Source organism: Cygnus olor, chromosome 9 (assembly GCF_009769625.2).
Source record: "Cygnus olor isolate bCygOlo1 chromosome 9, bCygOlo1.pri.v2, whole genome shotgun sequence".
Lineage (NCBI taxonomy): Eukaryota > Metazoa > Chordata > Aves > Anseriformes > Anatidae > Cygnus > Cygnus olor.
The window spans coordinates 5368467-5390041 of record NC_049177.1 but is presented as its reverse complement, the minus strand read 5'-3'; the positions used below and the strand labels follow the sequence as shown (position 1 = coordinate 5390041).

Genomic DNA, 21575 nt, shown 5'->3' with positions numbered 1-21575 from the left:
TGTGTTTATTTGTGCTACTCTGCGTGGCATTTTAATTAGTAACTGTGCGGACTTAAAACCTTGGAATGGACGCACAGGGACAGTTGCGCAGCCTAGCTTTTGTATTTCCACTCTCTCAAAAAAAATCCTGTTTGAGGACATCAGCAGGGGGTTAATGGAAGCTTTGATAAAGTTCTCCGAAGCCTTTTCTTGTTGCTCAACTACAGACTGGGCTCTGCTGTCTTTCTGGCTGCTTTCCAACTAATTAATTTAGTCAGCTGCAAAAAGAACTAGAAAAGTTAGAAGCCCAGCTAAACATTTGGTAGCCACAAATACTCCTAGGCGAAGCCTCCTTCCGTATGAAAGTATTTCCTTGCAAACTATTTAAGAGGAGCGCTCAGGCTGCATGGCAAACTGGGAGAATGCGAAATGTCAGCCTGCTGCCGGTGGAAGGAAACGAGCAGTTAAATAATCCACTGCAAATGAAAGCTCCAGGACCATGCCTTGATCTCTGTCAGGTTAGTAACTATTCATCTGTACCTACAGAACTGAGACCAGAATTTGATCGGATTTGATGCCTCTTAAAAGTTAATTTATATAATTACAAGCGTGTTCAATGCTAACCAGTCCTGAAATTAAACACCTTTTTCCTGAGGTAACAAGCCCTATTTTCCACAGCAAACCATGAGATCCTTTTAAAAATGTGACCAAACTTTTATTTAAATGCTGCAATTACTTCTTGGCACTCTCTGACATGCAACTTGTCTAAGCTGCTCACTGAACCCTGAAGCTGGTTATTTACTAAGGATCTTTAGAAAGCACTTTTTTTTTTTTCCTTCCGAGCAAGACTTGTATTCCCCACCTTGAATACAAATTCATGGAAATGGGTGGTGCAGGTAGCTTTGCCAGCAAGCAGGCAGTTGTTATTTTAATTATTATTTCTTTGTGGAAGGCTGCAGTTACCTTAAAATAATAATGTAATCCCTCCCAACAATAGTTTTCCCGGTTTTGTTTTGAAGACAGTAGCACGTATACTTACAGCTAGGCATTTATTACAGGCCATCAGCTAAAGCCTGGCCAAGAACACGGAGTCGTTAATAAGAAACTCCCACTTACATCTGCCAGCTTGGAGAAGCTCCTTACTCAGAAACATTATCTTACACAAGGAATTAAACGTGCAAGAGGAGAAATCTGAAATGGTCAACACTTGACATCCCCGAGACACTAAGAAATCTCACACTAAACACTGAAAACTTCCGACTTGGAAGTATTCCCGACCGTTTGCTTCCACACAATTCCCAAATTTCCTGTGCTGGGATCACTTATCTTCCTTGTGGATCTCCCACCACGTTTCTATTTGAAAGGTTTGTGGTTTCCCAAAAGACATTATTTGGTTTGCTTTAGAAGCCCTTGCGGTAACTCCCTTGGATGTAAATCTGCAGAGGGAAGGCACAGCTCAGCTCCTTCGGACACGGCCGCTCGTCCTCCTGCGCCACTGGCACCTCGCCTCGCTGGCTGTGGCAGGTGAAACCCCACGGCAGCTGACAGCTCATCCCAGCCCTTCTGCTGGAAAAGCAGGGGAGCGGTTGCTAATTATGTCTAGCAGATCAGTGCAAAGCCTTAGAAAGCACACCGGTTGAGATTCAAAATGAGAAAGTTGCATACAATTAGCCCGGAATTCGGCAAGATGCTGCAACAAATCACCCGGAGTGTCACGCTCACATATCACCCCTTTTTTAAGTCTCTGCTTACGAGTTTTGAATCTCTTTACCTATTGAATAGATGCTTGACACAGCTCCATTTGAGGAACAAGGAGATTGCTGATCCATCATCCTCAGTACAAACACCTTTAAAGCAAAATAAAAACGCCCCTTTGCAACTCCCCTTTTCCATTAGCCTGGCGTTTTGCAGGCAAAAAAACCACAGCAGCCAGAAGTATCGAACACATCCAGAGCTCTGGACATCTGGCACATACGCCGTTGTTTGCCAAGAGATTATTTAAAATCAGGCTTTGGGGGAACGGAGGGAGCCAGGGCGCTGCGAGTGTTTACACACCCCAGATACCAGCACCAGGAGCCCCCCCGGGTTGTGCGCCTGGGGAAAGGCCTCCTGGAACAGGCTGTTTGTATCCTTTGGCTGCAGGGAACAAGGAACTGGAAAGGGTGGGACCGTGCTGGTAGCAAGTCCTTTGAGGAAAATTACATCAACTCCGGGACCAGCTATCGCCATGCCCCGCAGCGGGGGCCCTCGCCCACCCTTGGCAGCGCCCAGGATTTCTTAGGAAAAAAGGAAAACCTTTGCAAGGGCTGAGCGTAAAACTGCAGGACTCTGAACAACTAGAGAGCTTGCTATTTCTGCAAGCAAAATTAATTTCTTGGACCACCTCCCTGCTGGTAAGATTCTCAAGATGCGCATAGGTATCAATAGCTCGACACTGCTTTGCCTCTGTCCTCCACCGTAAAAAAATCAAAAAATTTTATATTCCCTCTCAGGGTAAAGAAATTATTTGCTGTTATTTCTACTGAAACCAGGACTGTACTCAAAGAACACGATGGAGTTTAGACAATCAGATGGACGGATTGATCTTCGGACTATCTGCTAATTTCTCTTTTCTAGTAGTAGTTTTAATAGTATTCATGCAGTCACATAAAGAAAATTCTGCACTTGAAACCTAGTTAACGATGGCTTTTGATGTTTTGCTATATAGCAGTTCTTTATAGATAAGCTATAAATATCTAGGAAAGTAACACATTTAAAAAAAAAATACCGAAAGCCTGAGGTTTACTGGCTTTGGCATGTTTTGCTTTTGATCTGCCTGAGCAACTATTACTTTGTCGATATATGCAGTGCGCACTGACCAAGGGCAACGTATGGCCATGAATTTTTACTGACTGCAAATTCAGTTCTGCACGGGCTAAACCACGCTGGCAGCATGTAAGACCTTATATGCATTTTCCGTGCCGTTCGGCACAACACGTGAGGAATGCTAATCAACATTTGAAAGGGAACGTGGGCTTTCAAAGACCCACCGAAACGCAAAATGGGAATACATTCCCCTACCAACGGGTCCAGTGGAACTTGTGGGTCATCTGGAAGCAAGCAGCTCCCACTTCTTCCCCCCTCATTTCTAACTTAAAGCATGATCAGCATCAAGGGGGGTTCGGATTTGTTGTTTTTACCAATGGAATTAAGTAGGTCCACAAACAAGCAAGCCTAAAGGCCGAATAAACCCGAGCAGCAGTTGACATTTTCCTTCCCTGCACTGAATGTCCGCATTTCGGGTTCACCGCAGCTCTGTCATCGCAAGCGCCGCCTGTCCCAGAAGAACACGGGGTTCACGTGGGTCTTCTCAGCGGGGCTCGGGTCCTGGTGGCACCGTGACCCATTTTAGCTCCTGCCTGGAAGTGGCTGCTGAACAACCGCAGGGCTCTGAGTGACAGTGAGGGACCAGGGGAGCATACAAAAGAGGGGGAAGGACTGCGGCACAACCAGCCGCGCCGCTCTGCCGCCGAGACGAAGCAGCTCTGAGACAGGCGAACAGACAGCTAGACAGGCAAGGTGTGGGGGATCGGAGACAAAGGAGTGGGGAGGGAAGCGAGAAGAGAAAGAGGAAAAAATGGGATGGGGAGCCTGAAATATTCATAAGAAAGATCCCTTCTTGAACCTGAGCACAGGCAGCGTAAACATTGCTAGTTTTATGCAGGGGGAGAAAGAGGAAGTTTATTTATTTATCCTCTTTTTTTCATCCTAATTGGCACATCCTTCCTCTACCTAGCTGAGATGGTCTACTTAAAGACCACCGAGCCCAAGGTACCTAACAAGGCAACAAATCACCAGGCAGCCTTTTATTCAGAAACATCAAGCGTTTAACTCCTGCACGAAAGGAGCAAGAAGGAAGCCCATCCCTCACAAAACACAAACAAAAAGAAGGGAGGAAAGAAAGCAGCAGAATGAGTTTGGATTTTAAATCTCATTTAGAGCTTGTGTAGGTTTCCCCCCACCATTGCTCCCCTGCCTTATGAACTCCTTTAGCATCCGTACAAAAACGTGGTCCTTGCTGTGCGGCACCCTCGGACACGCACGCGGCTCACTTGACAGCGAACCTGGCTGGACACCTAAGAAGTCAGGCTGTGGTCTTTATTAAAATATAAAGTGTGCAGTGCCTCTTTGGGAAAAAAAAAAAAAAAAAAAAGGCAAAGAAAAAAAAAAAGCTTCCTGCTTGCTGTGAACAAGGTCTCTTTATTGAGAGATTTACTTTTAATTTTGAACAGCTTCGCAGCATTATCCTTAGTAGGGTAAAAAAAAAAAAAGAGCCTGGAGATTTTTGAACTGTTCAGTCAGCTGCCTGGCAGGGTTTCTCATTGAAACCAGCCTCTTCGCAGCACCATATGAGAACTGCTGGTTTGCATCTCTTCCACAAGTCATTTCACATTTTTAAGGGATGGGCAAAGTGCTGATTTCATTTGAGCAAAAAGAGCCAGCCACAAAAGCCACCACTGCTAGTAGCGACCCTCAGTATCAGTATTTCCCAGTACTCACTGTGATGAGGTGCTCGCTGCAAGTTTCCACAGCTCAGGGCTTCATCCTTTGCTTTTTTAATTTTGTTTTAATCTTACATGGGAAAAGAGCGGCAGCTCCCATCTCAAAAAAATCAAAAAATTATTATACTAAACATGCATAATAGCGAGCTGAATTCACCATTCACAATTCTTAAAATGTCACAACACTGAAGTGTTTCACTAAGAGATAGAAATTTTTACTTGGTTCAAAGCCTGAAATTTAGATTCTCTTAAAAAAAAACAAACTATAAAAACCAGGACCTTTTCAAAGGAAGCAGGAAAAATACTTTTTCAAATGCTTTTTGATCCCGCTTTGAATGGCAAAAGCTTATTTTCATTTAAACATTTTTCTACAGAATTGGAAACTGAAAAGAGTTTCTAAACAAAGGCGGAAAGTAAACAGCCTCATTTCACTATCTCCAGGAGTAAAGTGGCAAAAGCAAACAAAAAAGCACCTGTGCCTTTCAACTGCACCTTTTATGTCATTGCAACACATTTCTTCAATTTCATGCTGAATACACCAGTACCTGATTTCTCATTGTTTTCTGTCTGCCTCCAAACGCATGCCTTCTTTAGGGGCTGGCACCAATGCAAGCAAACATACAAATAATAGGACTTCTGATTCCAACATTAAAAACTGTGTTTTAAATTTTCCATATATTTTCTTCAGATTACATGGTTGCGTATTTGGGAGGTCAGCTTGAGACTGTATGTAAGATGAAGCATTTTTTAGTCCCAATCATCCCTATTGATTTTATCTCTAGAATGCACCTCTTGCAAGCAATTCCCCGGGATATGACCCAAAAACACTGCTCACATCACTAAAGAACCATGCTAACAACATTTCATTTCTATCAAATGTTGGAAAGCACAACCATAGATAGCAAGAACAGTAGAGCAGTTTATAGATTTTCAGTGTTGGTAGCCTTGTTTTTATTAGCAAAAGAGGGAAATAATTTTATTAAAGGAGGAGTCTGGCTCTAATCTTTCTTAAATTAAAAACTGCTGCAATGAAACCAAGGTAGCTTTACATTAGAATGAGAAAGGTGCAAGATCGAAATCATACCTATGGCAGTGCTCTATCATGACATGATTTCTTTATAATGAAATATAGTGAAAGAAAATGAGTGGCACTGGAATTTTACTGCACCCCAGACACACATTTACTATGATTAAACAGATCAGTACTTGTAAAACCCAAGGGTCCAACTTTATAAACCTATACTCAAGCCAAGTAGTTTCACTGAAATCAATAGGATTATTTGCATATGTAAGGACTATTTATCTTAGTTGAGATCTATACGTTTAGATCACACATTTCTATTTAGATCTTCTATGCAGCAGAATACACAAAGATGTATGAAGAACAGGAGAACACCAGCACCTTGGAGTTAATTTTCATGTGTACCGGTACAGCTCTCTCCAGCCCTCTGAAGCATTTGATAGACTGGGCATGTCTCATAATTGGAAATGCTGGCAAAAATACAAATTTCCTGATGTGAAGAACTGCTACTCATGGATAATAAACAAAATCAATTCTTATTTGCATATTCAATCAGATTTTGGTTTGCATATTAAAGCGTAAGATGGTAGAATTTTCACACGGTAGATGGATCCCACTCACTTATTCATGCATATATGCATCCACTAATCCTTACACATGCCAAAATCAGTCAGAAATACTCTCTTTGCTAGGCATTCGTAGCACAAAAACACTGTCCGTGCTGCTGTTCTCAACTTTCTCTTTTCATATAGCATATGACAGCATTCTCCCGGAGTTTTCTCCTACATCTCTGTAATAGTTTCTGTTCTCTATTAATCATCTTTTCACCGGGCAAAACAATAGTTTGGATTTTTGAATTATAATTTAAAAGGGATACTGTATCACTGTACTGTCGTCTGTATGCATAAAGAACAAAAACAAACAAGAAAAGGACCAGATTTTCAAAGGTGCTTCAATGTGGACTTTACAATTTTATTTTCAACTGTGACTGCAAAATTAAACACACCTCTCATGGTTAATATTGAAGTGCAGTGGACTAGAGCTAGGATTTGCAAGTTTTGATTATGCGTACCTATTTTTCACATGCTTCTACTAGGAAACAGAACTCACAGTATTTATGTAGTCCAGTACTCTCAGAACATACAATATTCATATTGTCCCATACACCAGAACTCCACAGATAAAAGATAACCCCACAAGCTACGCTTTAAGGTGCTGAATGCCTGCAATGTTTATGGGACTTGAAGGCAATCAGTGCTGCAAGTGATTAGATAACAGGTTTGACAGTCTTGTAGCCAGTCTGACAGTCTGGATATCTAATTTGCATATAGAAGAGTGTCATATTCAAATGTACATAATTTTGTGCATTAAATTAAAAATTGAACTGGAACCCTGTGCTTGAAATCCTAGCTATCTGCAAACAATAAAAGTTTTCATGTAATTAAATAAAAAAAAAAAGACATGATCATCAGAACTAAACCCCATTCTGCTGCAGCCTTTGCTAGGTCAAACACAGGGAACTGAAAAAACTGGAAGCATTTAGGGTATCTGAAATAATCAGGTATAGACAGAAACAGTGTTTCACTCTCCCAGATGAGCGAAATGTAAAAATCAGGCAGCATGAAGACGAAAGCTCATATGGGATTTCTCAAGTAATGCCAGGTCTGATCAATTGAATTGTTGTTAGCAGCAGGTTAAGGAGGTATTTATTTAACAACAGGACAGAATCTAATTGACTTTGCACGGAGAAGAGCGCCAGCATGCAGGCAAGCAAGAACCGACTCATTCTTCTTTCTGAATCGTACACAGCGCTGTTTGGGAGCAGGCAGAAGCACAATGCTGCGCTCCCCTGCCGCATATTTGCCCCTCTGCAAACTCCAAGGGCACGTCCACGTCCACATGCAGCATCTCCCTGGCAAAGGGCAGAGCTGCTGAGTGGCTCTAGCTCTGTCCCCTCCACGATGCCCACGGCAGCTGTGCTGTTCTGCTTCTGCAGAATGCCTCCCAGTGTCCTCACAGTGTGGTGCAGCGCAGCTCTGCAACCAGCTACGCTAGTCAAACCCTCCTCGGTTTTTCTAGCTTTACAGAATTTAAACTATCCATATAAATAACCTAGAAAATAAGGGTTTGACCCAGTTATGCATCCTTGTGTTCATTAGCTCGTGCTAAATTTAATGGAAACCACAGCCTTCCTAAAAACAGGCAAAAGAGACAGGAATAAAATTTGTATTTAGGTTCCTACCTGCTTGGTTAGTTGTCACAGTGACTGACACAGCTTGGTCCTGGCTGGGATTGTGCTTGGACACTCCATTCACCGCCCAGACTTCAAAGGTGTAGTTTGTGTGCGCCAGGAGGTCAGTAATGGAGACCTTGGTGGTTTTCAAGCCGTTCTGCTGGGGGCTGAAGTGCACACCACTGCCACACGACCGGCAATGGCTGAGGTCACCCGCACCGCACCTCTTGCACACCACGTTGTAGGAGATGTCTTCCCGACCACCTTTGTTCTGCGGGGGGCTCCACTCCAAGTTCACCGATGTCTCATTGACGTTGGAAATCAGGTTCTGGGGAGCAGATGGAGGGCCTAGAAAGAAGATGTCCACATCATTAGTAACTGGAAAGACTGTGTGTACAATCCCAATGAAGTCAATGACAGCGGAGACTACGCAGAATTTTACTTCTGTGCTCTTCATGAAGATGAAAAATTAACTAGTGAGTCAAACTCTAATCTCTTCATGAAGTAACAGTATTTTCCAGCTCTAAATTAACCTGAAAGCCCAGTACTGCAATCAAACAAAAACTGTATTCTTTACTTGCACTATTTATACTACTTATGAAATCTTAAAAATGTATTTGGTCTACTTTACACTCATTTTTCATGATCTCTCAAGCAAAGCATTAAATGCACAAAACTCCTACTTTATTTGAAATCTTCAGGGTCCTCCATTACATACAGGCATACACCCACTGAAAGTCTTGATCCCCCAATATTTTTCTTTTCTTAACAATAGAAGTGCAATATTTTCCAGACAAATTGATGTCGGATCACCTTCAGCAAATACTGAAGCCAACCAAGCAAAGAGCTGGACATGGCGCTCTGAGAAGATACAACCTATGGGATGCAGTAGGAAGACTTGGGCAGAAAGAGAACTACAGCTCTGAAGGAGGGAGGAGGCTACAACAGGGCAGTGCTGGAGAACATTAAAGAATGGAGGAGAAAACACAGTGAAAGAAGAGCTGAAATAAGAAAACGAGAATGAACAGGAAACTATACAGCAGGTTCAGAAATAAGGCTGCATCAGAGATACAGCCTTAGAGAGATCAGCTCTGGCACCACAGAGACAGGAGACTGAGGCCTGTGCCTTGCCAGCATGCTGCCCAGTAGCTGCCAGTTGGCCCCAGCATGGGGACTGGGGGATCGGGGCAGAGAGGCAAAGGCAGGAATCCAGCAAGGCTCCCTCCACACCAGACAGGGCTACGCTGGGCGCAGGGCAAGGGCGGCAGCCCCTCGCTGCCCATCAGGAACCTGCTGTCACGTTCACGGTCGGCTCTGCCCAGCCAGGCACACTGCCTCCAGCACTGCCCTGCCCGCTCCGCAGCCAAAGCACAGGCAGAAACTGTATTTACATGCTCCAGTCCCTGCAGGCGCCAAACCAATATGCACATCAAAAATGCAGAAGAGCTAATCCTGTGATCCTTAATCTAATTTCAATACAGTTGAGGTGAGACACACTTTTTCTATCCTTAAATTTAACAGGAATGATTCATAGCAACCCCATGAAATAGATGAAGGATTTTATACAACACAAAAAGCTTCACTGATCATCAAAACGCAGCCACTTCTGGGGCTGAGCACAATGGCTCTCTGACTACACGCACAATACTGAGGTACAATATTTTACCTTGTGTCCTGTCCCGAACAGAAATGAAGCAGTGAGAATGAAGCATGCAAAATGTAATGATCCAAACCAGAATGCAGTGAAAATGGCAGTCCTTAGTAATCACGCATGGCTAGAGCTTTAAATACAGATGTTATTACTAGCAAAATACTGGAAATGATTTTGTAGGAAGTCACAAATTCAATTTTTATTCAAGACACAGGAGAGCTTATGACCGCTTCTTAAATTTCCCAAAATATATTTGATGGTTGGAATTCAAAAACATTCAACTAGATCTGCAGGCAGAAAGGAAGGAAAGATAAAGTTCTTACGAGTTTCATTCCAGGTTTTTCATTCTTGTTATTTGTTAAATGTTGTGAAATTGAAAAACAATTCAGCCAGCACCAATAGCTTCATTAAGCATATAAATAAATTAATCTTAATCTCTCGTATGCCAAAGGTACAAAAGCACCCATCAGGCTAAGCTGGGAACTGAATAAATTGTGGTGAAATTCTGCTGAAACCATAAAGTGACTCAAGTATAGCAGCAAAGAGGTTAAGCCGTCTAAAGGTGACTGTGCTGAAGATGAATTTTGGCTGCCTGGATTCATCAGGGCCTCGACAAGGAAGGCTGAGATCTGAGCATGCTGCAGAGGTGAAGGTTTTCAGGGCTGCATCGTGTCCTGGGGTCTGTGCTTGAAGCTGCCAGGACGTAACAGACGTTCAACAGGACAAAGAGTATTTGGATTTTTTAAGCAGCAGTTATGTAAGGAAAAAAGTCTTAAATGACAGAGGTCAAATGTACCTACGTATCTTCAGCACCTAGATGAAAGGCTTCTGCTGCAAAAGTGGCTGAGCAAGGACTGTGTCTCTGGGCTCAACTTCACAAATACAAAATTAATATATTCATTTTGAGAGGAGGGAAATCCTCCCTTCCTGCCAAACCTTTGAAGCACAGTCTCTGGGCTAAGCAGAGCTGGCAGGCAGAATTAGTGCCACAAGAAGACAGAGCACAGGCCAGGCCCTGCAACAGGGACTCCTCCTGCCTGCCGCACCACGGGGCTGCAAGCCTGGATTTTGGTTTATACACTGGCAGCACACGGGACTCCTAGGGACAAAACCCTTTTACCCAGGGGTCAGCTAGTGCACAGTGAGACCCTGGGAGGAAAAAGCAAGTAGCTTTTTCTTACAGAGTGCTACCTGGCCGCATCACACTGCCCAGGGCTGGGACAGCGTGGGGCCAAAGCCCCCTGCCAGGGCGGCCCTGCTCGGCGGCCAGAAGATGTGCCCTTTAGCTCACAGACAGCAGCCGATTTGGGGTTAATCTCAGACTTGCTCTGACGTCCATTAAGATATTTTCCAAGGCTCTAGGTCCAGTTTCACGTGGGAAAATGTGCCAGAATGAATCAAGCTCCTCAGAAGCAAAAAGTCAGTAATTAGTATGTGGGACAGGGCAGAGCAGTGTCTAAACAGAGACGCAACGAAGCGGAAAACCAGGGAAGCAGATGCTTGCAGGTCACAGAGATGAGCGCACCACCTCCAGCATGAAAAGGAAGATGCGGGGGGGTTTCCAAATGGTGGGCTGACATTGCAGCGAGGGGAAAAGCAATTTCCTTTCTTTCTGGAGCATAGTTGTTAATGGAGCTGTTGGCACCGGGAGTGGGGAATAGTTTCAGATTGATGGGCCTGGTTTCAGATGTTGAAACACAGGGCGTATCTGCTCCTTCAATGGTGATCAGGATTTGCTTTGTTTCTGACAACAGAGCCACTGCTGCTGGAGGAGAGGAAAACCCTTTCATGGCCGTGGGAGGCTGGAAATGCCAGCACGGGGGGCACCGAGACAGGGACCTGCGGAGCTGCCCCACTCTGGCACTGGGGGGACCCCAAAGAGGACCCGGTTTGACCACGGGACCTGAGAGCAGTATCCCTCACCCACCTATTCAGCAGCACCATGAGCAGAAACGGGGGAACGGAAGTTTTTAATTTTATTCCTTCTTTGGGCTCCATAAATCTTGCTTCACAATAAACCCATCGAAATCAACTGAGCCATGAAGCAAATGGAAAGGCCTTGGGTGGAGCAACTTCGCTGTGTGCCTGTGCTCAGGGAAACACCGAAGAGTCTGTTTAGCAACAAATAATCTTTGTCAAGCTAATCTTGCTATCTTCCTCAACCCTCCTATTAGATTTACTTAAATGTATTGGGCAATGCAGATTGTGTATGGCTTTCCCTTGCTGCAATAAGCTACAAGCTTTATATCTTTTTATCTCCCTTTCATCCACAGATAGACGGATCCGTCTGTCTTAAGGACACGTACCCCATGTCAAATGAATATTCAGGAAGACTAGAGTCTTTAAAGGAGTTAACAGCACGAGCACTGACTTGCACTAAGGATATGTTTTCACAGTCTTACCTGCATTTTAACATTTCTATCCACCACTATTTCTCTCCCTCCATTCCTACAACGTACTAAGGTCCCACTCCCAGTCAGAGGCCTCGTGCAAGCCGCTGCAAGGCTGATAAGAGGCTGTTGAAATCCATGACAAAGACGCGAATCATCACCTGACCAGCTCCCTCCTTCCCGCCCTGTGCTACCTTATCTGAGCCATCTTTGTGGATTACAGGTCTCCCTGAGCAAACTTAAGGAGCCCCCTGCCTTGTGCCAGGGACTGACAGCTTCCCCAGAGAAGCCCCAGGCACGCTCTGCAGGACTGAAGGAGCCCCTTTGCAGCGCGGACACAGCTGTCAAGTGAAGCAGCGTGCAGACATGAGGACATTTCATTAAGCTGTTTGTTTGCACGAGAATAATGTTTAGCCTTTAAGACAGCTGCCCTACACGTTGCAGGGCCGCTAGAGGTTGCAGGCTCAAAGTGTGCCCGTTGTTCAGACAGCAGCCTGCCGAGGAAGTCACCCCAAAGCCCCTTTCTTCCTGCCACCAAACAACAGCACAGCCACGTGAGGTTCAACCCAGTGGAGGTGGCAGGAAGAAGAAAGCCCATCCTCAACGCAGCAAACAATTTCAAAAGGCAAACAGCACAAACAAGATAAGCAACAACCGAGTGAAAGCTCCTCCTGCCCTCGGGGATCCGTCTCGCCCAGACCTCCAAGCGTGCCAAAGGGAAGGTGCCAACAGGACCCTCAGTGCGCCCCGGGACGGAGCAGCCACAGGTGCCCCAGCACTCAGTAAACCTTGCTGAGCATTGAGCCCGAAAAAGAAAGCCTCCTCCTGAGCAGACTGGGTGTACCACAGACCTGTGGGGAAGGGGGTGCTGGAGCTGGAGGGCCCCCAGCCAGCCAGCCAGGCACAACCTGCCCTTCCTGCAGCTGCGAACCTGGGCAACTGACAAATACCTGTGGAAAGAACTGCCCTAGGATCTGAGGGCAGAACTGTAAATGTGCTGTGCGACTGCATTTAAATGGCTGTAACAAAGGTTTTAATATCACCGGTTTTACATCTTGCTTTTTTATTTTTATTATTACTGATCTGCCCAGCACAGTGCTTCTCTGAAAGCCTCTGTGGGTGTATGCAGTAAATTCAATTACAGTTTTCTACAACCAGACCAGACAGACTTGTTCGACATAGAGAATACTGTCTTCACTAAACCAGTTAATTTAGTTCAGCAACAGTGTATGGTTAGAAGGCGTGGATTAAAGGACAGTGAAAGGAGATGAGAAATAAATGATTCCAGGCAAAACACCTCCCAAGTGACTTTGCTGTCCCACAAAACAACAAGACACGAGGAAGAACTTGCAGCTGGGTCCTGTGCTGCCCCAGGCTGACGGAAGTCAGAACCCCAACGCTGACAACCAGCAGCCCCATATTTTGGTCAGGTCTTTAGAGCAGCCAGAGCAGATTTCATCCCCTGTTAGGTGCAATGGTGACGAACAACTTTTGTTCACCAAAGCTATATGTGACTAAAAAAAATTTTTTTTTTCTTTTCCCAGAGGTCCCATGGACAAAGCATTGAAGACAACAAAGCTGCAAGACTTTGGCCTGGCCAATTTTAATGGACCTGACTAACCATTACAAGCTATTTTCTCAGGTTGAAAAACAGAAACATCACAAAACAAACCAGAAAGCACTTCAGCAGAAGGTTCTGACACTACCGACTTAAAGTGAATTCAGGACTTTGAGAAACCCACTGTGATGGCACTGAAAGTAAGGCTCTCTCCAGCCACCCACAGCTGTCCCAGCCCATCCCCTGGCAGAGGGCTCCGCACCAGGAGCTCCTTTCTTTGTGCTGACTGCGTCCTCAACCACTGATGGTGGTAGTGGATTACTTTGGCAGCAACATTACCCATTAAGGACTACGTAGATTTTATCAGTATTTGGACTGTAACCACATCTGTTTACTATTAACCTATGTTATGGTTAATATCTATTACCTTGAAAGATATATCTGTGGGAGGACATCTATTAAAAACGCAAGCTGAAACCCACACTCTCCACGGAAGTGCTAATGGAGATATTTCAAATATATACCCTCAAGAAGCCAAGACTTCGTTATGAGCATCCTGTCAGTCACCAGATCAGTGCATTTAAAGTGCAGGCTCTTTTAAAAAAAGAAAGATGCTTTCAAAACCTAGGTACGCGGCTGAGTAACAAGCAGGATGAGGTTTTTCAGACCTGGAAGGAGAAAATGATTAAAAAAATAATTTAGTCTGTATGTGCATGTGTGTAAAAGCACATTTCTCTATCAGGTAACGGATGCCTCTGCAGCCAGGGCAATGGATAATTATTTTCAAGTGGGTTGTCACCCTGCATTCAGGCTGCGTTTGCCTGACAGTGTGAAATCGGAAGGAAGCTTCATTGGCAATTCCCACCAGACATCAGAAAACCTCAAGCATGTAGAAAAGACTTTAATCTTCTTTAACCATTCCCGCACTCTCCTTGAGGAAAATATCAGCTCTTTTTTGAGGCAGAAAAAGCAGACCTTAGCTTGATAAGGATTAAAAATTACTCTAACACTAAAATAATATGATAGCCTGCTGCAGTTGGAAGCTTTTTAACTTCACCCTCAAACAGAGAAAACTCTACAAACGTACTGTTAAGTGCAGCAGAGTGCCAATTATATGTTTGTTAATCAATCAGACGGACAAGTAAGCTACAATGGGCCTCAGACCAGGACTGACAAAAGGATCCTCTTTATGAGCCTGCACCAGAGAGAAGCTGACCCTCTTCGTCTGCAATAATTTCAAAGGGAACTCAGGGTATTCAGAAATCTTGAGCTAATTTGCTATATAATAAACAAGATTCGTACAACAGGGAAGACTACTATGACTCACTGTACTGTAAAAGCAGCCTAGTATGAACTGGACTGATTTGAATCAGCAACTTTGGCTTTGGTTATACTACAGACATGCAGTCAAAAGTTAAGTCTTTGATAAGTTACAGGAACAGCAGGCACCTGGAAGTAAGCTTCCAACTACCTAATAGCAGGAAAACCTAACTGGAAATGCAGTATCAGAAACAGTGAGAAGTTCAGCACATCTTCTGCTATACAAGATCTGAGAGCCAGCTTCTGTGTACAACACAGCAAGAATAAAGAGAACAAATACAGAGGTGTGCAGCAGAAAGGATCCATACAACGAACAACTCCAAAGATCTCTGGAGCATATCTACAGAGAGCAATGAAATGTGATGTGAAGTACATCACGTCCCTTTGAAGGGGTTAGCTGGGGTTCCAAGAGGCAATAGGGCTGCACGAGGGCTTTCTGCTGTCCTGTCAGCCTTGTCAGTGTGACCACACTGCTGCTCTCTCCATGGACCTCACGATGCCGTTACTGCACAGCAAGCCTTTAACAATTCTAATCAATACTGTAACTCAATCATGAGCCGAACATTTGTCTCCCTGGAGGCAAGGCTGAGTGTGAAATAAAGAGTTTACTATTTTTGGAGTGGATGCAAAGAAAGTAATTATTAAATAATCAATTAAACTCTTTAAGTTGCCCTACTGAAATGTCTGGCAAAGCGGTGCCAGGCACAGCCTTCAAGAAAAAGCACCTCAGCCTCCTCTTTCCGTTTCATAAAGCTTCATTAAACATGGACAACTGTGGTGCTGTCAATAAAGCTTCAGCATGTGAGATGTGAAGCCCTTCAGATAAACGTTTCTTGTTGATCCCTACCCATCTGAAAGACAAGTTATAATGCAGAGCAAACTCGCGGTCTGCATAGTTTGAGCTCAGAAGTAAAGCCCACGCTCTCCTGTGACAGTTGTGTATCTTGTGGCCACTAATTGCTTCTTTCAGCAGTTGCGGACAGGTCTCCTGTTGCTGTGGGCCAGTTTACACAAGTGCTGACAGTTGTGGAAACCCTCGCTTCTTGTCTGGCTGGCTACTCCTGACCATTTATCTTTATAGATCATGTGTTTTTACAACTGGTGAGACTAAAGTCAACAGTCTGCAAGATGCAGCAGCCACTTGAAGTATCAGTCATCTGCTTCCCCCTCCCTCCTTTCTGTGCATGGTTAGCATTGCAATGGGGTTTTAATAAGGCATCTGATTTGGTAAACAATTCTTAATTTATTTACTCGGGCAAGACTCCTTTGACTTCAGCGGGAGTTCTGCCAAGCTAGGGATCTTGGGCCAGTGCCAGTGATAAAATGCCCATTTCACTGGCATGTACGATTTCCTTTTTAGTTGCCAAAGAACCCTGGTTACCAGCTTCACAATAGGCTTTGTTTCCTTTACTTGGAGAACAATGCAATTGATATTTCCTCTTCTCTCCAGGCAAAGGGAGTTAAGCAAAGAGGTCCAGTTATCGCTGGCAGAGGTATGGGAAAACTGATGCTTGCAGGTGCTGCTCTGTGGGCTCTGTGTTTCTCTCCCCAAAACTGCCAAACAGGAACACTTTGCATTGCCACATATGCTAAGACACATTACATCTTCTCTAATATGCTGTGCTGCAGACAACGTCACATGTGTCCACTCATTCTTGCAAGATAAAAAGAAAAATTCCACTGTGAATACCAGAAGGTTATCTGACAGTTTGACAGGAAAGAAATCCAACCAGAGAAACATGTCATTCTGTCACTGGCCCAACTGCTGGATTTTTTATTGTTAGTCCTCTAATTTACTCCAATGACTCTGCAGAACTGGGGCCTGACTAACCAAATCAAAGCCCCCACTTAATTGAGTAAATGTCTCAGTTAATTTAAGGCTCTGAACAGAGAAAATCAGAAGACAGCTAATAAACAGTTGCTGTATTTAAAGGAATGATGGTTTTAAATCTACTGATTATAAACATGCATTGTCAAATTACGCCCGTCTCCTCTCTTAAAGCCATAACCACTCCCCTTCTTACTCAGTTCCTTCAGTCTGTCTCCACAGACGACAGGACAGAGCCTTCTCCTCTGAGATCCCCGTCAGTCACAATCCCAGCCCTTCCCCTCGGTCTGGCAGCGATGGAGGATCTATTTTCCCAACCTACCTGGAAAAATTGCTCTTTCCATTCCGCTCACCCACTGCTCTCTCTCACGTTGCAACTGCCATACTGTACCTTACAAGGCACTCTGACGTACTGTTTACACAACGAACCACCTTATAGGATGTTTTAAGAACAAAATCATTTACTAGAGGTATGGACATACAGAAAGGTGCAGAAGAATTATTACGCAGTACATTTCACTTCTGAAGATCAGGGGCTGTGCTGGCAGATAGTTCACGTTATAGAGAGGGGGCTCCTATAGAACCAGGGCCAGAACAAATGTGCAAAGCCCTGCGAAGGAAGCAAGGCAAAGCCAGTGCAAAGCTACCTACAGCATACCAGCCATTATATGACCTTGTGCTGTATCCTACATTCTTACTCTTCTAAAAGCCAGAGCACTGATAATCAGCATCTGTCTGGAAATTCAGAAGAGGCACAAGTTAAGTTGAAGGAAAAAGAGCGCACTTGTTTATTTAGAAGTCTAAGCAATCATAATAAACATATGCTCAAATAATCAGCTCCCGTGTAATTACTCATTTGCAAGCACAGTTATTAGGTAGGTAAATTCACTCTTTTTTGGAAATGCAGGTCAAATATTTATCTCCGAGATACATTAAATGCAACACAAGATTGAGCTAAGGGCATATATTAGAGTGTAATATTTACGAAATTGAAGTGTTTAGACCTTTCAGACCTCTTTTAAAACCTTGACCTTGGAAACAAATAAGGACAGTGTTATTTTAATGTGCATTCAAATTTTAACAACACAGTCACACAGCTCTAGTGGAATCCACATCGAGTTTCCACTGTAGATTGCTCATCATTTCATTATGGTTCATTATGCTGATAACTGTCAGAAAGCATTAGAAGCAGGGGCCTTGAGTAATAGCACTGAAATGGTAATTTAAAAACAATATACTTTCTGGAGGAAATACAGCAGTGCACTAAATTCAATTAGAAGAGGCGAATGTAAAGACAACTAAGTGACGTTTGCTGTTTCAAGTCAGGCTCTTCGATTTCTTGATAACCTAAACTGGAGAAAGACCTTTTAAAGCAGGCACTTTTCTCTTGCATCTCACTGAATTTGCCCTCATTATCTCTAAGCTTCTCTCGTATAAACTGTCTTAAATGCAACCGTTTCAGAAATATTTCAGGCCACGCCAAAATACCAATCAACCAGTCACTGTTTGGGTGGCACAACGGACTAAATTTTTCAGGGTCATTTACTGAGACAAATTTCAAGCTGGACAGCCTGTGCTGGTAATCTCTCTTTTGTAAAGGGCTTCCAATTAAAAATCATTAATAATCGGAATCAAACGGACAATATAAACAATACAAAACCATCCCGTACTTGCTCATAATGTGAGCATTGTTTGTTAAGAAACAGTCTGAGAACCCGACTCATTAATGGTGGGGATGTGGGACCAACGCCCATTAGCTTGGGCAGGAACTGCACCTGCCTGCACCAGGCTGCAATTCAGAGAGTCTCCTACCCGCATCCTTACGGAGAAGGAAACTTGGGAACGAAGACCATGATTGAGACTGATTGTTCATCAGCCTTGGGGATGTGTGTGCTGGTAAGGCAATTTATTCCCCATTAGATTGCTAACTCTATGAAAAGCCCATCCTCTCAGCAAGCACTGAAACATAACGAAGGTCTGAGTATTTGTCTTAATGCAACTTTTGCAGTGCTTCCAGAAGGGAAAAACGTCTGTGTTTTCCACAGTTTGTGCTCGAGTGTACTACGGGTCAATCATACCACCTCCATGCCCAAGCACACAGCTGACAAGCCCACTGTGTCTCAAAACTCAGTCTAAATTCCCGACTTAGGTCAATGAGGCAGATCCAGCGCGGCTCTGCTCCTCAGTGGTGACAGACACAATGATGAATATCCCCATGAGGCAAGAGTGAGGGAAAAGAGGCATCAGTAAATGTGTATGTCAGGGTTTCTATGCCCGGCCTTTCGACACAGCCCACTGTCTCCTATGCTCACATCCAGCCATGTTCTGCCCTTTCTCGTAGAAGATTTAAGGCAGACATAACCACTCACTTCAGCAGAGATAAATAGAGCAGAATGCTAAAAATGGAGCACGAGTTATTTGTTGAGATTGTATGCCTGGCTTAACTGAAGGTTAGGTACAGTTTTTACAATTCAACAAGGGACAGAGATGCCAGATCGTGGTGTTAAGGAGCAGGAAAACGCTGGAGCACCTCTTCTGACCAGCGCATCAGGAAGTGGGTATTGCTCAGTACTTACCATGGGAGTTGTGAGAAGGGAAAGGAAAGGGAATTCTCCAATTCCCCTTCATCCACTAGCACAGTCAGGCTAATGGAAAGTCCTAACAGTCCTCCTCCCCCAACCCACAAGGCTAGGTAAGTGACGAGGCCAGCCAGTCTATTACTAAAGGAAATCAATAGCCAAAGGTCAATGCTCTACACAAACACATCCTAAGAAGCCTGAAGTTCTTCATCTCAAAAACTGTTTAGAAATAATAAAGAAAGTATCAATCCTCAGTCTATTCCAGGTGCTCTCTCCAAATTACCTGATGTTACTTATATTCACTTGGTCTAATAGTTCTCCAAGTGAACAGAAACCTGATTTTACAGGCCAGTGGAGCAGAGTCTATCTTTTTGCTAGAAGAATGGATCTCAGGTACTGCGTTTTATTTCTTCATTAGTGTTCCGTCACACTGAGTGATTACTAAATGCTGGGCTGAATGAGAATACCAGGGTTAAAGAGAGCATAATGAACAAAGAAGGTGCCTGATTATTATGGCTGTCAGCACAAGGGAATTGGGTTTGTCACCTGGTTTAACCAACTGGTAAGAACTGACTAGAGTCTGAATCCGTCTGAATGAACCTTTGATGTTTATGCTCCCTTCTGTCTCCACAACTTGTCAGGAAAGGCGGACAAACGGGGAGTTTCTTCCGGAGGTGATTCCTTCAGCAGGAGCCCTTTAAACGGTTTCTGTCACTTGCCTCAAACACTTGGGAGATGGCCACTTGGTGCGGGGAGCATGGCAAGCAGCGGCCCCCCAGGTCCTTGTGCACCTTGGGCCTGTGCCACACAGGCTGTGTCGTGCCACTACCACCACAGCCACGTTCAAGCTCTGCTGAGGCAACCTCAAAGAGAAGGTAGCAGTGAGCAAAGCAGTAGGTGGGGGACCAAAGCTGCCCCCACGAGCCAGCTCAGAAATAACTTCTGGATCTTCCTTCACCTTGGATCACAGATAAAGCAGGCTTTTAAGCTGCTGGCGAATTCAAAGCTCTGAAATGGGATCTCCAGAGACAGGCCTGTTTCCCAGGGCCAGACGGCCGTGGGATCATGCTGTCGGCCTGCCTCTGCGTGCCAAGTCCTCCTAGACTGCTGCGGAGATGAAGACTGAGAGCAGCACCGTGGCCCTTGCCCTCTCTTTTTCACTCTTCATATTTGCAGTGTAAAAGACCAAGATCGGGGACTTCAACTTTGACTGACCTCCGAAGACCAGAGGGGGGAAGGCTGCCAGAAGCAGGCCCAAGACTTGACAAAAAAGGGCTAAGCTTGCAGGAGAACATGCTGCAAGCAAACATACATATCATTTGTTCACAATTCCCCCATCTGGAAGTGTTTTGCTCTCTCTTCAGACTTCGGTCCCTGCACATGCCTAGTTAAATCCAACCAGCTGATTACTAATTTGATTTTGGTTTAGTCAGGATATCACTCACTGCAACCAGGGCTTTATGAGAAACTTTTGCTGGTAAAATGTTATTTAGGATGTATCTTCTGACAACAGTTTTATTGTTGCAAAAAGACATTTTCCCTAACAAAATTGTCAGGCTTTACATCTTCCAGTGTAAATTGTGTTATAAAAAGCATGATCTTACCCACTTCAGCGAGGTTTCACAACACAGCTAGACCTCCATCCCCAGTCAACGTTTGGCAAGGGTTACAGGGACCTCTCTGCTTTCCTGCTAAGCAAAAGCAGCTGCTCCTGGCTATGCCCAGACCTGCTTAACCACCACCCTATCAGAGCTTACAGCTGAAAGGAAGGAGATTGCTGAGGAAGAGCTCAAATCAAGGGGGTGTGGGGAAGGGATGAGTGCTGCTGAGTTATGGACATGCTTTGTTTCTGCCTTGTAAGGGAGAAATTAAGATTTAAACAAATGTGAGTCATCTCTCTAAAATGAATTTGGAATATATTAAAACGTTACAAAAGAAATATCTCAGTCTTCCCTCACAGACACACACACACACACTACATAAATATACAGCTGAGCTCCAAAAATCTGGAAGCATTTCCAATGGCTTTCAGGGAAAGCCACACATGGATATCCCATAGCAAAACACAACCCTTTCACTTATTGTTTCAAACTGCTCTACTCCTATAGAAACAAAAACCAAAGCTCTAGATGATCACGATTTAACACCAGGGCATGTCTAGAATCCCAGGTCTTTGGCTGCCTAAACCATTAGCTGACATAGAGGACAAGGAGCTGTTCCAGTAACTCTGCGGGTGCGCTCGGCGCGCTACGCCTCTTATTCCCCATACTGAAAACGTTCTGGTGGAACTAAAGCATAATTCCATTTGCTGTGCACGATGTATTTATATACAAAGGATAAAATAAACCCTACTTTTTTGGGTTTGTTTCATTATGGTTTAAGATTTATTATTACCATTCTTTTCAGAAGAACGCTTTTATGCTCCTAAGGATCACCAGCAACATTTTGAGCAAATTAGGTATTTAATGAAATTAT

At 44.1% G+C, this 21575-nt stretch overlaps 1 protein-coding gene across 1 annotated transcript in view; it reads right to left on the bottom strand.

The window, feature by feature from the left end:
* Nucleotides 1–21575, bottom strand: part of EPHA4 (EPH receptor A4) — a 99281-nt gene that overhangs the window by 39206 nt on the left and 38500 nt on the right. Inside the window, exon 5 of the mRNA XM_040566876.1 lies at nt 7784–8122. Coding sequence (XP_040422810.1) covers nt 7784–8122 — 339 coding nt within the window. The remainder of the gene's footprint in view (nt 1–7783; nt 8123–21575) is intronic.